We start from the raw sequence: 15873 nt of genomic DNA, 5'->3' as shown, positions 1-15873 counted from the left end.
GGCGAATTCTTTTTTTTTTTTTTTTTAGTGGGGAAGGAGGAGAGAGGGGAGGAGAGGGGAAGGGAAGGGAGGAGAGGAGGGAAGGAGGGAGGAAAAAATTCTTAACCACTGTGCCACCAGGGATGTCCCAGTACTGTGGTTTAACAGGCTGATTATCTTAAGTACTCTTGGAGTATACTAAAGACAGGGATCCCAAAACAACTCAAAACTCTGTCTGCTTTTAGGTTTACTTTTCCTTTATCACTGACAGCTTTATACCAAAAGCTATCTCAGAACAGCAGATTCTCAAAAACAAAAAAGATTGATGATGACTCAAAAGTGTACATATATGACTGGGCAGAAGAAAACTTCAACATCTCCATTGCTACGGAACTTCTTTGCAATTAGCTTGCAGAACTTGATTCTCCTCAAAATGTTGTGATTGCTCTGCGTATCCTATAAATTATTTACACCCTGATGGTACAAAATGGCTACATTAATGGCACCTCTGGCTCCACATAGTATCAAGAACTTTAATAATTCATCTTTTATTACAGCTACATCCCTGTAGATTAGCATGAGTGGGAACTGAGTATAACACTGAGCTAATAAGTAAGGCCTTTGCTGAGAGACCTTTACTCTCCAAACATCGTATCCATAAATATTCAGATATTAGTCTTGTTAAAAAATAAAGATTATTGACTGTTAAAAAGCTAGACTCTTTAGGTTGTGTTTGTCAAGCATTAGATTACTTCAACTATTTAAGTGCATTTTAAGGATATTTCAAGGGGAAAATCTTTGAAAGACATTCTCCATTTCAGGACTTGCACTTAAAAAACAAAAACAAACAGATAAACTAGCATTAGTTTATGTGAACTAAATGAAATTAATGACTGGCCACTGGCAAGAATAGAGACTTTCATTTTGAAAATTATTCGAATTCTTAATCTAAGAGTTTTACATCTGATATTTGAAGTCTTCAAATTTATCTTCTTCAGCCTTTTTGGACTACTTTAAAAAAATAAATTGGAAATTTCTTATGGAGAGCAAGAGTGTGTCTGTGTACCTTCGTATACCCATGTCAAATTAAATGCCAGAGTGAAATTTAGATATAAAAGTTAATTTACACATTTTTCAGTGAAGGATAGTAGTTGAGTTGATGTTGAATTTATGTTTACCATTTTGAAGTGACTCCACAGAGTACTACAAATGTTGTTTTCAAAAAAGACAAAAAGGGGCTTCCCTGGTGGCACAGTGGTTGAGAGTCCGCCTGCCGATGCAGGGACGCGGGTTCGTGCCCCGGTCCGGGAAGATCCCACGTGCCGCGGAGTGGCTGGGCCCGTGAGCCATGGCCGCTGAGCCTGCACGTCCGGAGCCTGTGCTCCGCAACGGGAGAGGCCACAGCAGTGAGAGGCCCGCGTACCGGGAAAAAAAAAAAAAAAAAGACAAAAAGGTTACTAAAGTTGACAGTGGTTGTAACCTTAGCACTTAGCACAGTGTCTGGCACATGGTTCAGTAAATGCTTATTGCATGAATACCTGGTGATCAGATCAATCCATATCATTCTAGTTACACATCTGGTATTTTGAGAAAACAGCTATATGATTTATACTAGTTGCTTTCTATGATAGTACCACTTTGGGAGTGTATTTCAGCTCATTGTTAGTGTTTTTTAATCTGTTCATCGTGGATTTGTTGCAGAAAAGTCCAGAGAGCCTCATTATATGTGGTTCTGACCTGTGAGGCATATATTCTTTTTTTTAAAAAATTAATTAATTTATTTTTGGCTGCGTTGGGTCTGTGTTGCTGCGCGTGGGCTTTCTCTAGTTGCGGCAGCCGGGGGCTACTCTTCATTACCATGTGCAGGCTTCTTATTGCGGTGGCTTCTCTTGTTGTGGAGCATGGGATCCAGGCGTGTGGGCTTCAGAAGTTGTGGCACGTGGGCTCAGTAGTTGTGGCTCACGGGCTCTAGAGCACAGGCTCAGCAGTTGTGGCACGCGGGCTTAGCTGCTCCGCGGCATGTGGGATCCTCCTAGACCAGGGCTCAAACCCGTGTCCCCTGCATTGGCAGGCGTATTCTTAACCACAGAACCACCAGGGAAGCCCGAGGCATATATTCTTTTGTTTACAAAATAAATTTATTTATTTTATTTATTTTTGGCTGCATTGAGTCTTTGTTGCTGCGCGCAGACTTTCTCTAGTTGTGGCAAACAGGGGCTACTCTGTGGCAGTGCGCAGGCTTCTCATTGCAGTGGCTTCTCTTGTTGTGGAGCATGGGCTCTAGGTGCGCGGGCTTCAGTAGTTGTGTCACGTGGGCTCAGTAGTTGCGGTTAGCAGGCTCTAGAGCGCAGGCTCAGTAGTTGTGGTGCACGGACTTAGTTGCTCCGTGGCATGTGGGATCTTCCCGGAGCAGGGCTGGAACCCGTGTCCCCTGCATTGGCAGGCGGATTCTTAACCACTGCGCCACCAGGGAAGCCCTGAGGCATATATTCTTAAGACAGCATTAGTCTGCAGAGAGGCTCCAAATTATTTCAGGTATCTTTTGGATTCCATCAAAAAGTGTTAGAGGTTTTTCAAACACACAGAGAAAATTATTCTTTCACCCAGTAGAGACAGTGGACAGTTTTCACTGATCCTGATCACCACCACCATCATTAACGTAACTTGGAGTGAGATGAATTTCCCTTCCCTGAAGCTAGACTGCTTTTTTTGCTTTTAAGGAAGACTACATCTCTATCAAGGACGTGATCAACCCCAATTCTAATACATAAGCTCACTGTCTTGACTTGTGAAATCTAATCCATCTTCAAGTTTATCTACAGCTAAAGTGTAATATATATTATATATTATATAAAGTATATATTACTTTAAAAGTATATATTACTTTGTATTATGTTACTTTAAAAGTATATATTTCTTTCAAAAGTATGTAAAGCATACTGCATTATAATAAAGTATAACATAATCACTGGAAGGGATAAAGAAACCATAATATCTCTGTGGAATGATCTACAAGATGTGTTGTTAAGTGAAAAAACCAAGGGGCAAAATAATGTGTAAATTATTCTACCATTTGTGTAAAACTTTTCTGGTACATGCATAAAGTATCTGACAGGCTGTAAAAGAAATGGTATATTTTCACTTGTTGCTGTTGGGGAGGGAAATTGGATGGCTGGAGACAAGGGTGGGAGACTTTTTACTGTATATCCTTTTATACTTTTTGATTATTGAACCATGTGAATGTATTTCCTAGTTAGTAAAAACAAAAACAAAAAACCCTTATAAAAAGGAGAAAGTAAAAGAGCTATTTTGAAATCTACATAAATTTTTATTCATCCGTTATAAACATTTCTTTTTATCTGTACTAGTTAAATTCACATTTGATAGGGCATTTAGATTCCTTTTTTTCTTTTTTTTTTTTTTTCTTTAAGTGTGCTTTCCAGGGCTAAACTAAGAATGATCTCTTATCCTCCATTTAGGGATTTGAGTCATAATCGGTTGTCTAACTGGAACATAAGCTTGGAATCTCAAACATTACAAGAAGTGTAAGTTATTTTTATTTATTTAAACTTACATTAAATTCTTTGAGGTGATTTGATGAATTATGAATTTCAGGATGTTTAATGCAAAAATGTTAAAAAATTGAAGGAAAGAAAACTTTAGATTAAAACATGTTTAAAAGCCTAAACTTGTCTTTGGCTTTGTTAGTATCACAAACTCTCTGGGTATTATGCCATTGCATTGGTGATTTCAACTTGTAAACTGCGTAGAAATACTGTTCTACTTCCTTGGGGCCTAAAGTAAGATTTCCCCTCTTCAGAGTGAATATATTTTATTTTGTTTTTTGCCAGAGTTTCAGCCAGTGAAACTCTGTATTGTGTAAATTTTTTTTTTTTTAATGTTTTGACTTGTCTAAGGTGGAAGCATCATGTCTGAAGTAGGTTTATATGAAATACAATATTTTTGGTATCACCTGGAATATGGTAGTTAATATAATTCAGTTTTCCTCTTCATTGAAGTTTTTCCTTTAGTACTGAGATGTATTATTATGTAGTTTCTGGAGAGAAGTTTCTAAAATATTATTAATATCAGTTATTGCATTGTGGTATTCCCAGAGGCACAACTGTTGAGGCCTGTTTACCTCTATACTAAACACCCTCAGAATCCTCAGATGAATTTTTCTTTTGAATTTCTTTCTGACAAGGGGTACTTTGTGCTCTCATTTGTTCTGCATTCTCTCCTTCCCTGCCTCAAATTGGCTGCCCCTAATCTGCTGTGGACTGAATGAACAATTGACAAGCTTATTAGCTGAAAGCGTAGGTCCTGAGGAAAGGAAAATGCTTAGTGGGAAGTGCATGGCCTTATTATTTATTACATGGACTTTGTAACTTCAGTTGATTACTTGGAGGCCTTTTACTTCTGGCTTCTTTTCTGTATTCTAGATTGTTGAGGTTGTTCAGTGATTGAAAAACAGGTTGGTGAAATGTGATTGCATTAGATTTGCTACCAAAACAATTGAGATAATCTTTTAGGTCTGTGGTCTCAAGCAACTTTCCCTAACTTTGAGTAACAAAAAAATATGTGTGTGTGCGTGTGTATTTTAAAAATTTATTTAATTAACTTACATATAAATTTATTTATTATAAATAAATATATATAGAGAGATATGAATTATTCTTTCTTTGTTTAAGAAGGACTTAAATTAGCAGTCATAATAGTAACTATTCAAATAACCTTGCTGGGATTAAAAATATTTAATGTGCAAAATATTTCCTAACCTTTCTAATATTGGTATCAAATCATAGATCTATACCATGAAAACATTTTTTTATTAAAATCTCTAATTTCTCAGTAGAAAATATTTAGTCTAACTCATTCTGGGTCATAGGCTTTTTTCAAATTTGGCATTTATCCTAAAGAATATGTACTAGCCAGAAACTAGAACTCGAGGTAGCATTTCCCTCACTAAATTTTTATATCTATTTTTCCCCCTACTCAGGAAAATGAATTATAATGAGCTAACTGAAATCCCATATTTTGGAGAACCAACCACTAATATTACTCTTCTCTCATTGTAAGTAAATAAAATTTCAGGTCTTTTACTTAAATTATGCATAGTACACAGTTTTTTTTGTTTTTGTTTTAGGTACCCTTGTTGTTGATCCTAATTATTTAACATTTTTGTGGTTTAGGGTGGATCACTGGCAATAGCTTCAATATAATCTTTGTTTTATAGAGTCCATAATATAATCCCAGAAATAAATGCAGAAGCATTCCAGTTTTACCCTGCTCTCGAGAGTTTAGATCTCAGCTCAAATATAATATCAGAAGTCAAGACATCTTCATTTCCTCGAATGCAGCTTAAATACCTGTAAGTAAAATAGAGTTTAAACTAGATTTAATTTGAAGTGCATGTTTATTATTCATTGATATTTATCTTCTCAGATATGTCTTATTTATTGTGATTTTGATATGCTTATGTGAAACAAACCTAGGTTAGATTTTTTTGTTTTTTTTTCTGCCCTTAAAGAGTACACTATTTTCAGAAAATATTAAGTATCCAGGGTAATTTTTGAGATTTAATTCTGGATTATGTTTTACTAACAGTCATGTAAAAGGTAAATGGGAGTAGTTTGTTAAACAGTGCTTAACCTGTGTAATGGTGGTGATAATTAGCGTGAGTGCTAGTGTTTTACAGTTTACAAAGCACATTCACACATACTGTTTCAACCCAAATGAAGTAAGTATTATCCTTATTTTGTGCTTGAAGACACAAAGCAGTTAAATGATTTGTAAAGTTGCATACGGTTGCTAAGTGGTAGAGCTGGGGCTCAGTCATAGACTTGAGGCAGCTTTACAGTGGTAGAATGTTTAGTTTCACTGAATTTTTTTGTTGTTATCTTGTTCATTTTAGGAATTTGAGCAATAATAGGATAACCATCTTGGAGGCTGGTTGCTTCGATAATTTGTCAAGTTCCTTATTAGTGGTAAAGTTAAACAGGAATAGAATTAGCATGATTCCACCCAAGATCTTCAAGCTACCTCACCTCCAATTCTTGTGAGTAACTAAATAGATGGATTATAAGAAGATTGCTTTTTCTTATATGTCTGTTTCTTTTTATTATTATTAGGGCAAATCAACAAACCAATTTTTTGACTGTAAAACTATTTCTGTTAAAGGGAACTTAAAAGAAACAGGATTAAAGTTGTGGAAGGTCTCACATTCCAAGGTCTAGACTCCTTAAGATCTTTGAAAATGCAGCGGAATGGAATTAGCAAACTCAAGGATGGAGCTTTTTTTGGCTTGGATAACATGGAAGAATTGTAAGTACTATGAACTAGAATAGGAGATTGTTAGGAAGGGAGCCTGGGCCTTTTCAGTGCCGAACAGCTAGGATAGTAGCTTTAATTATAACAAAGTACTTTAGCTCTTCCTTCCTTCTCTTATGTGAAATAAATTAAGATTTAAGCTTTGTTATCTAACTGGTATTTTTGTCATCATTCTTCCAAACATTTCATCTGAAAAGTTTATATTCCCTTAATGTTTGACTGATGAAAATTATTAGGATTTATCCAGAACAGGTATACTATATCTCTTGGTGAGTTGATTTTATAGATATGATATTTTAGAGAGTCTTACAGGCTTCTTGCACTAAATCTTAAGAAACATGTACATATTTATGAATAGAATTTGTCTGCTCACTTGGGTTGAGCAAAGGTATATGCCTCTCTGTGCAAGACTTAATGAAGATTTTTGGAATCTTCTCATTGCATGCCTTGTTGTTTTTTTTTTTCTTAAAGATTTAATTTTGTTTATTTTTGGCTGCGTTAGGTCTTTGTTGCTGCACGCGGGCTTTCTCTAGTTGTGGTGAGTGGGGGCCACTCTTCGTTGTGGTGTGCAGGCTTCTCATTGCGGTGGCTTCTCTTGTTGCGGAGCACGGGCTCTAGGCATGTGGTCTTCAGTAGCTGTGGCTCACAGGCTCTAGAGCACAGGCTCAGTAGTTGTGCACGGGCGTAGTTGCTCTGCGGCATGTGGGATCTTCCTGGACCAGGGCTCGAACCCGTGTCCCCTGCATTGGCAGGCGGATTCTTAACCACTGTGCCACCAGTGAAGTCCTGCATGCCTTGTTTTGCAACATATTTCCTCCTTTCTTTAATTCTGCAGAGAACTGGAGCATAATAACCTTACAGAAGTGAACAAGGGGTGGTTGTATGGCTTGCGAATGTTACAACAGCTCTATGTGAGCCAGAATGCTGTTGAAAGAATCAGCCCTGATGCATGGGAGTTCTGCCAAAGACTGTCTGAACTGTAAGTGTGAGATGGCATTTCATTGGAAGCTGTGAGACTAGAGCAGGTTGAATAAGTCATTCCCATGGCCAGTAATGAGATCTAATATCCCTCTTTATTAGAAGTTTGAAAGCCCTAAATTTATCATGTAAGTAGAATAAGAATATGAAAGTTGAACTAGAAGAGAGTGAATTTTTTACCTTCCATGTTTCCTGTTTTTAGTGATTTGTCCTATAACCAGTTGACCCGCCTGGATGAATCTGCCTTTGTGGGTCTGAGCTTACTGGAGAGATTGAACTTAGGGGACAACAGAGTCACTCACATTGCTGATGGTGTATTTAGGTTTCTTTCCAATCTTCAGACACTGTAAGTATATCTCTCCTTTTTGGGGCTTTTTTTTTTTTACTAATTTTTTTAAAGCACTAAAGCAAAACAGCTAATCAGTGTACATATTATGTATGTTAATATTTTGCAGTTCTTCTCTCCTATGCCTTGGGGCAAGACAGTCTTGCTTATCTCTATCCCTATATATAAATTTTATGTATCTCTAGCCATTTCAGTTTGTACTTTAATTCTGAGTTAACTAAACAACAAAGCATCTCTTATTGTGCCAGTTACTGTGGAATAAAACAGTTGCTAGTGTCAGGAATGCACATTTTCTTACTCCTCTGACCTTGAACTACCAGTAGTGTACCAGATCTACCACTTCTCATTCGAAAGGATGCAGGACATATAGTGGGAACAGCTCTGGCAGGAGACCTCTTTACTGTTACCAGTTCGCTTCTTGACTTTGGACAGAAAAAACTAACATTTATTAACGATCTGATATGTGCCAGGTGCATTCAGAGTACTGGGATATTATTGCTCTTTTCCGTATTGGGGGACTGAGGTTCAGAGAGATTAAATGATTTGTTTAAAGTCATATACCGTGTAAATGTTTGGGCCAGGATTAGAACCCAGGTCTTTTCCCAGGTCTTTTTTATGCTAAAGCTCATGTGCTTTTTTAAAAAAAAATAAATTTATTTATTATTTATGTATTTTTGGCTGTGTTGGGTCTTTGTTGCTGCATGCAGGCTTTCTTTAGCTGCTGTGAGTGGGAGCTACTCTTTGTTGTGGTGCACGGGCTCCTCATTGTGGTGACTTCTCTTGTTGCGGAGCATGGGCTCTAGGCGTGTGGGCTTCAGTAGTTGTGGCACGTGGGCTCAGTAGTTGCCGTGCGCTTGCTCTAGAGCGCAGGCTCAGTAGTCGTGGCGCATGGGCTTAGTTGCTCCACAGCATGTGGGATCTTCCCGGACCAGGGCTCGAACCCGTGTCCCCTGCATTGGCAGGCAGATGCTTAATCACTGCGCCAGCAGGGAAGTCCCTCATGTGCTTTTCATTTTACTGTCAGATGAACAAAATTACTTAGCCTTTCCTGTTGTTTTTTGTTTTTTTTTTTATGTCCAGTGAAGGATGGATATAGGATTAGATGGTTGCAAAAGGCAGTTTCAACTCTAAGCTTCTGTTGTTCTGTAAGTTGAATGTTTTACCCTGATCATGGAATATAATTGAATGAAGAGGTATTTTAATGAAATATAGTAATCTCAAGCATAGAGCAGAATAAGAGAAAAAGAGTAATTAGTAGAATTTGTAGATTCTCAAGGTTCCTGAATAGGGAACTTTTTGGTCATCAGGTTTAGTTGATAAATGGTCTCAGAAAAGAGGCAGGTTCCCAACTTTGGGACCTAACCATAAGTGACAAAGAAAGCATGATAATTTTGTGAAGGTGTCTGTGCGTGCACCTGTGTGTGTTTGATGTTTTTTCTTTTTTTTTTAACTTAATGAAGTAGTCCTCCTTTAGATTTGGCCTTGAAAAAGTAAAAGTGATTTCCTTTTTTTAAAGTTTTTCTCTTTTCTACCTTATCAGAGGTTAAATTAGATCAGTGCAAACTCAGGAATTTATATTAGATGCAGCTGTAGTCTTTTGGCAGTGCATGGGATGGCAGACAGGTTCTTTTAGTACACCACTGATTATTACTTTTAGCATTAAAGTTTAGGAAAGTAATTGCAGACATAAATGATTATCTAATGCTACAAAAATAGTTAAGGCAGAATTAGGAACAGATCTGAGATATTCCGGCTTTAGATCAATGCTCTTGCCAGAGTAGATATACTTCTTACTCCCTTTGGTGAGTGAGTTCTATTTATGCTGTTCTGTGGAGGAGAGGGAAAAGTCCTGCAGAGTTGAGCCATCAGTTGTTTCAGTGTTTATTCTTTAGTAAAATAAAATGATCTTTCTTAGCTTTCACTTCAGGTAAAGACATAGCTAAATGGGAAGAGTGATCTCCTATCTCCTTACTGTTATTCACATAACTTTACACATGTCTTTTTTTTTTTTTGCGGTACGCGGGCCTCTCACTGTTGTGGCCTCTCCCGTTGCGGAGCACAGGCTCCGGACGCAGACTCAGCGGCCATGGCTCACGGGCCTAGCCGCTCCGCAGCATGTGGGATCTTCCCAGACCGGGGCACGAACCCATGTTCCCTACATCGGCAGGCGGACTCTCAACCACTGCGCCACCAGGGAAGCCCTACATATGTCTCATAAAGCAAAAAACTTTGTGCTTTATTATGAGATGACTTAAGGAAGCAAAAGTGATTAAATATCTTTAACTGGTATTTCTTCCATGATGACATGGTGTGGTGCAATTGCATTTCGTCTGAGAATGGAACAGTGGATTTTAAAAGATCCATACTTTTCCTTTTAAAGAAAACAGAGTGATCACTCCAGCACATGGGTATATCATTCTTACTTTCCAGGGGGCATGTTTAATTGCTGTTGAGCTGTGAAGCTCTGTATTGACATTACTTTTTGTCAGCCATTTTAGATTTAAGGGCTCAGGGGAAGGCTTGGATCACCCCAAAATCCCATTAGTCTGAAATAAGATTTGTAAGCCATACCCCCTGCATCTTGAAATCCTCCTCTTTGTAGGGCCCTGACTATAATTTTTAATATGCTAACACAATTACGGGCTATTAGCTAGGAAGATTAATACTCTTAGCAGGTTGCTTAATTTATTTATCAAGATTGGCTTAATTCTTAGCTTACGAGAATTAGTTCTTACATGCTTATCTCAGGTATTCTTTAAAAAGAAGAGTTGAGTGTTTATCATAAATAACCTAACCTTTACTGTAAGGATCAAAATTAAAATTAGCATTGCTATGTCAGGATGATGCCTGATGGTGTAATGGTCATGTTGACTAACATAACCTGTCTATCCCTGACATTTTCGTAGAAACTTAAGAAACAATGAAATTTCATGGGCCATAGAAGATGCTAGTGAAGCCTTTGCTGGACTCACAAGTCTCACTAAATTGTATGTACTTATGATATTTATGTATGTCTATGAAGGTATATTTTAAAGAACCAATTGTAAATGTGATTGGATTGTGTCTATTTGCTGTGGCTAGAAAGTCTGAGCCTTCTGGTTCACCCACTAAAGGAAGAAGCTTCATTGTTTATTAAGGTTTTTGTTTTATGGTTTGTTTTTCATTTTGTTTTTTTGTGGTGGGGCACTTTCTGAAAGAACATTCCTAGTGTCACTTAAAGAGAAGTTATTTATGGAACTAAAATTTTGATTTAAGTAAAAGAAATGCACTGAAACCAGAATTGAACCATGATCTGTTTAATCATGTGAGATTTATGGGTAATTTAGCAAGAGAGGATTCTCTCAAGCAAGATTTTAGGTCTTCTCCCATAAGAATGTCTCCCAGACTTCACACTTCTCTGAGTTTCTTTGACCGGATGATCTTTTGCTGAGAAGGGCGAAACTGGGAATGTAATCCAGTTTATTATATGAAAACTACAGGTGTATCTGTGGTCAGGATGGTTGTTTATAGATACCTCACTGAGCGCTGACATCTTAATAGACACATTTATTCTATGCTTCACACTGGTTAATAATGAAGGTTCACAACTTTCTTAAGAATGCATGTTAGGCTTATTTTCACTTGTTATAGGTAAATGTTTATTTTAATGAATTTAATTTTGATAAGTAGAGAGCTTTATTAGAAAGGTCTGTTTGTATTTCAGAATCTTACAAGGAAATCAGATTAAGTCAATTACAAAGAAAGCATTCATTGGTCTTGAATCCCTTGAGCATCTGTAAGTATTTTTCAGCCATTTTGCTCAGTATATAAATAATCTTTGCTCTTAGCAGAGATTTTCATGACCATTTAAAGTGTTTATATAACTTAATTGTAGAAATGGTGACTGGTAATGTTTCATTTCTCTTCATTTCAGAGATTTGAACAACAATGCCATAATGTCTATCCAAGAAAATGCTTTTTCCCAGACTCGCTTGAAAGAACTGTACGTAACTTAAGTCTTTTTTGTCACTAATTAGATCATTATGCACGCTTGTGCTTAAAGTGTGATGAATGTGACCCAGATGTTTCCCAAAGCACACAATTCAGGCAGGAAAAAAGAAAGTGTTAACATTCAGTTATTTTAGTGACTGGATGTAATTTAAAAATAACATTGAAAAGCCCAGAGTGTGTGGCTCCAAGACCTTCTGTTTTTTTCCTGTGTTGCTGATGCATGTAGTTAAAGAGACCTTAGCAACGCTGCTTATGCTTTATGTTTACCCTACTGTTCCTTTTTTATTCCCCTCGTCCTTTTTGGACTGTTGGAGACATGTGTTCTCTTGGGATGAGTTACAATTAAGGTATTATGTAATTTTTGGAGGTGATCTAGCACTTTCAGTATAATGGTCACAGAGGATGTCTCTAATCTGTTCAAACTACTAAAATGTTCCAAAACTGTTGAATAGTTATGATAGAAAAATACACATCATTTTAATGTTTTTTCATTCATGATTTAAAAAAATTGTTATTTCCCAGGGGGGATTTCCCAGGGGTGGGGTGGTTAGTTGGGCGTTGCTCTTAATTTTAAACTCTGGTGATTCGGATATTGAGCCACTGGTAAGAATCAACGGGCTATATCAACTTATCTTGCCTTGCCTGAAGGCTATTCAAAGGGAGGTCTGTGGACCAGAGCTGATTCATGACGAGAGAAGGATAGAAATTCAGAGCAAGCTTTTTAGAAACTTATAGAACAATTTGACCTTACTGTGACACTTCTGTTGAATTTTATAAGTATTGATCTATAACAGATTGGGAATTTAAAAAACTGGTCCTTCTCCACATATAGTTTGAGATGCGCTGGAAGTATGTGAGTTCAAATTGCCTCGGTTTAGATTCTTGCCCCATTCTTTACAACTGTGTGTTTAGCCTAGGACTCAGTTTCCCTTCTCAATATGGGAAGAGCACCACCCTCAGGCTTATGTGAAGATAAAATGAGATAATTTGTTTATGGAAGAAATGTTTATTGTCATCTGCTATGTAAGGTACTGTTCTAAATGCTAAAAACGCAGTAGTGAACAAGACAAAGTCTCTGTCCTCATAGCATATTACAAAATTCTGTTAGGAAGATAAATAGTAAACCAGTAGGTATATAATATCTCATCAGATAATAAATGTTCTGAAGAAAAAGCTGGGTCAAAGGTGTACAGCGTGACAGGGATTGCTATTTTGAAGTAGTGAGGGAAGGCTTTTCTGAAGATAACAGCCTTTGAGCCAGGCCCTTAGTGAGATGAAATGGCAAACCATTTTATACTGGGCAAAGGGCATTCCAGGCACAGGGAAGAGCAAGTGAAAAGGCCCTGAGGAAGGAGCTTGCTTTTTGTGCTTGAAGAACAGCAGAGACACTGATGTGGCTGGAAGACAAGAGCAAGGGAAAGAATGGTAGGAGATGAGGTCAGAGACATAAACAGGCCTGATCATGTAGGGCCTAATAGGCCACGAGGAGTTAGGACTTTTTTCCCTCTAAGTGCATTAGAAAGCTTTTGAGGGTTTTGAGAAGATACTCCACACAGAGCCTGGCATATAGTAAAAGGTGAATAACTAAGATAATAACAAAAGTTAAAATGTTATGGAGATCATCTTTTGTTATTTTCTGCCAGATTTTTTTAAAAATAAATTTATTTACTTATTTTTGGCTGCATTGGGTCTTCATTGCTGCACACAGGTTTTCTCTAGTTGCGTTGAGTGGGGGCTACTCTGTTGTGGCGCGTGGTCTTCTCATTGCGGTGGCTTCTCTTGTTGTGGAGCATGGACTCTAGGCACGCGGACTTCAGTAGTTGTGGCACGTGGGCTCAGTAGTTGTGGCTCGCGGGCTCTAGAGTGCAGGCTCAGTAGTCATGGCGCATAGGCTTAGTTGCTCCTTGGCATGTGGAATCTTCCCGGACCAGGGCTCGAACCTGTGTCCCCTGCATTGGCAGGTGGATTCTTAACCACTGCGCCACCAGGGAAGTCGTCTGCCAGATTTTTAAAGTGGCTTGCTTATTTATTTATTTATTTTTTTGGTCTCTTGAGATATTTTGAGTTATTTCTCCTAAGGCTTACTTTAACTTGAAAAGGCACAACTTACTGCATATCAGTATTACCTTTTTTTGGTTGTGATAATCTGAGGGCCAGCAAGAAAGTTTTAACTCTTGTTAAGAGAAATCAGTTTAAAATATAATTTTTATAGGTGAAAGCAAATATCATAGTTTCATTCTTCAGAGAGTCACTTGGTGATTTTTTGAGTTGGTTTGAACAAGCTGCTAATGCAGGAACTCTAATGCAGCTTATTTACTGAGAAGTTTTAGTTGCTCTTGGTTACTTTAAATTTAAGTCATATTTATAATACAGAATTTCACATCAACATTTATTAAAGTATCTCTTAATACTTTTTGGTATCCTTCACAGTGCTTTGCATAAATATTGGGGGGAGGTGGGAGAGTCAAATATGAATTAAAAATTGTTCTGCATTAAAATTATGTAATCATGGTAGAAAATTAGATAGTTAAACCAAGAGGGAGAGAAAGACCCCAAATCCCCAGTACTAAAAAGACAACCACTGTTGATATTTGGTATATATCTATCCATATACTTGCGGAGAGAATGCAGGATATACTCCATTAGGTACAGCAGAGTTCATTAGCATGTGAAGGGTGGAAAGATGCAAAAGAAACAGAAGTGAAGGGAACTTATGTGAATCTTGTGGTATCTATGGCCAGACACTATGCTAAATGCTTTATTTAAAAAAAATTTTGAGGTAGGTGTTCTTAATCCCACTTTCCAGGAATAGAAACTGAGATTTTGGAGGCATTCAGTATCTTGCCTAAGGTAAGTAGTGGAATTAGGATGTAAGTCCATGAGGTAACTTATATCTAAGAAAGCATAAGTTAGACCATATCATTCCTCTGTTCTTAACCTTCCGGTGTCTTCCCAGCACACATAGGAAAAAAACAACTCAGGTTCTTTCCTTAGTTTATAAAGCACTTGCATGGCCTGGTCCTTCTTGCCCATCTCTCTGACCTCATTCCCGTCACTGTCCCCTCACTTTCTGTGCTCTGGCTTCAGTGGCCTCCTTGCTTTTCACACTAAGCACACTAAGTATCTGCCTCAAGGTCTTTGTGCATAGTTTCCTCCGTCTGTGACACTCTTACCTCAGATCTTCATGTGATTTGCTCTCTCGATTCTTTCAGGTCTTTGCCCAAATGCCATCTCTTCAAAGAATCTTTCCCTGACTGCTTTATCTATACTGGTAGCTGCTGTCTCTATGTCTCTGCCCAGCTTTGTTTTTCTTCACAGGACTTAACTTTCTGACACTATACTTTGCATTTGTTTGTTTATTGCTTGGCTCTAAATACATAAGCTTTGTGAGAGCTGTAGTGCGACAGCCTAGAACAGTGCCTGGCATATAGTAGACTCAAATATTTCTCGGTGAATGAATGCGTATAACATAAGAATTTGAAATGCAAAAGGTAACTTTTGGCCTGCTTAATTAAAATTGCCCTTGATAAAGTATGGCTTTTGGGGTACCCTTAAAGACTGAAACTTCTTTGGAATCAGATCTTAGGTATTTTTATACCAAACTTTAAAATTACTTGAGGATTTTGGTGATGCACGCAAAGCAGGTTATAATGTTGTCAAAATCACTTGCTTTCCCTACTTCCAAGTGGATGAGACATTTAAGGGTCATTAAAATAAAACACTGACTTTTCACGTATATTTTATAGGCCTATTATAACCACAAACCATTTTTCAGTGGTTCTTAGTTTAGGTTGCAGTACACATTGCCACAGGGCTGAAATGTTTTTAGTCTTGATGAAATAATTTGAAAATAATTATATCCTCTCCACAGCAAAGATGTCTCTATGTCCCAATATATATAGTAAGCTCTTCCCCAAATTTCTCTGGGAAAAATTTTAAACGTCAAAAGTTTAAAGGACAGTACAATGAACATCCATATGCCATTTACCTGGATTCATCAATTCTTAACTCTTTGCTAAATTTGTTACCTGTTGCTCTCCCTCCCTCCTTCATTCTTTCCCTTTCTCTCTCCTTCTGTCTCTCTCCCTCTTTCCACACACACTCATATACGTATATACATACACTTATTATTTTGCTTAACCAGTCGAAAGTAAGCTACAGACATCATGACACTTCACTCCTAAAATATCTCAGCATGTATTTCCTATGCAGGGTTATTTTCTTATATAACCACAGCACTATTATCACAC

The 15873-nt window shown here is 37.6% G+C and overlaps 1 protein-coding gene across 6 annotated transcripts in view; it reads left to right on the top strand.

Annotated features, from left to right (window-relative positions):
* The window catches only part of LRIG2 (leucine rich repeats and immunoglobulin like domains 2), an 84956-nt gene that overhangs the window by 25575 nt on the left and 43508 nt on the right, over nt 1–15873 (top strand). For 5 of the 6 annotated variants that reach the window (XM_089917792.1, XM_089917786.1, XM_089917771.1 and 2 more), the window contains exons 2-11: nt 3459–3524; nt 4979–5053; nt 5216–5350; nt 5894–6037; nt 6160–6303; nt 7145–7288; nt 7490–7633; nt 10540–10620; nt 11337–11408; nt 11547–11615. In XM_089917792.1, coding sequence (XP_089773918.1) covers nt 3459–3524; nt 4979–5053; nt 5216–5350; nt 5894–6037; nt 6160–6303; nt 7145–7288; nt 7490–7633; nt 10540–10620; nt 11337–11408; nt 11547–11615 — 1074 coding nt within the window. The remainder of the gene's footprint in view (nt 1–3458; nt 3525–4978; nt 5054–5215; nt 5351–5893; nt 6038–6159; nt 6304–7144; nt 7289–7489; nt 7634–10539; nt 10621–11336; nt 11409–11546; nt 11616–15873) is intronic. The other variant, XM_089917768.1, reaches the window with a different exon arrangement.

This window comes from Delphinapterus leucas, chromosome 1 (genome assembly GCF_059928025.1).
Source record: "Delphinapterus leucas isolate spDelLeu-1000000601 "Yukka" chromosome 1, BTC_Dleu_Yukka2, whole genome shotgun sequence".
Taxonomy (NCBI): Eukaryota; Metazoa; Chordata; class Mammalia; order Artiodactyla; family Monodontidae; genus Delphinapterus; species Delphinapterus leucas.
The sequence above is the reverse complement of the archived record's forward strand: the minus strand, read 5'-3'. Positions and strand labels throughout refer to the sequence as shown.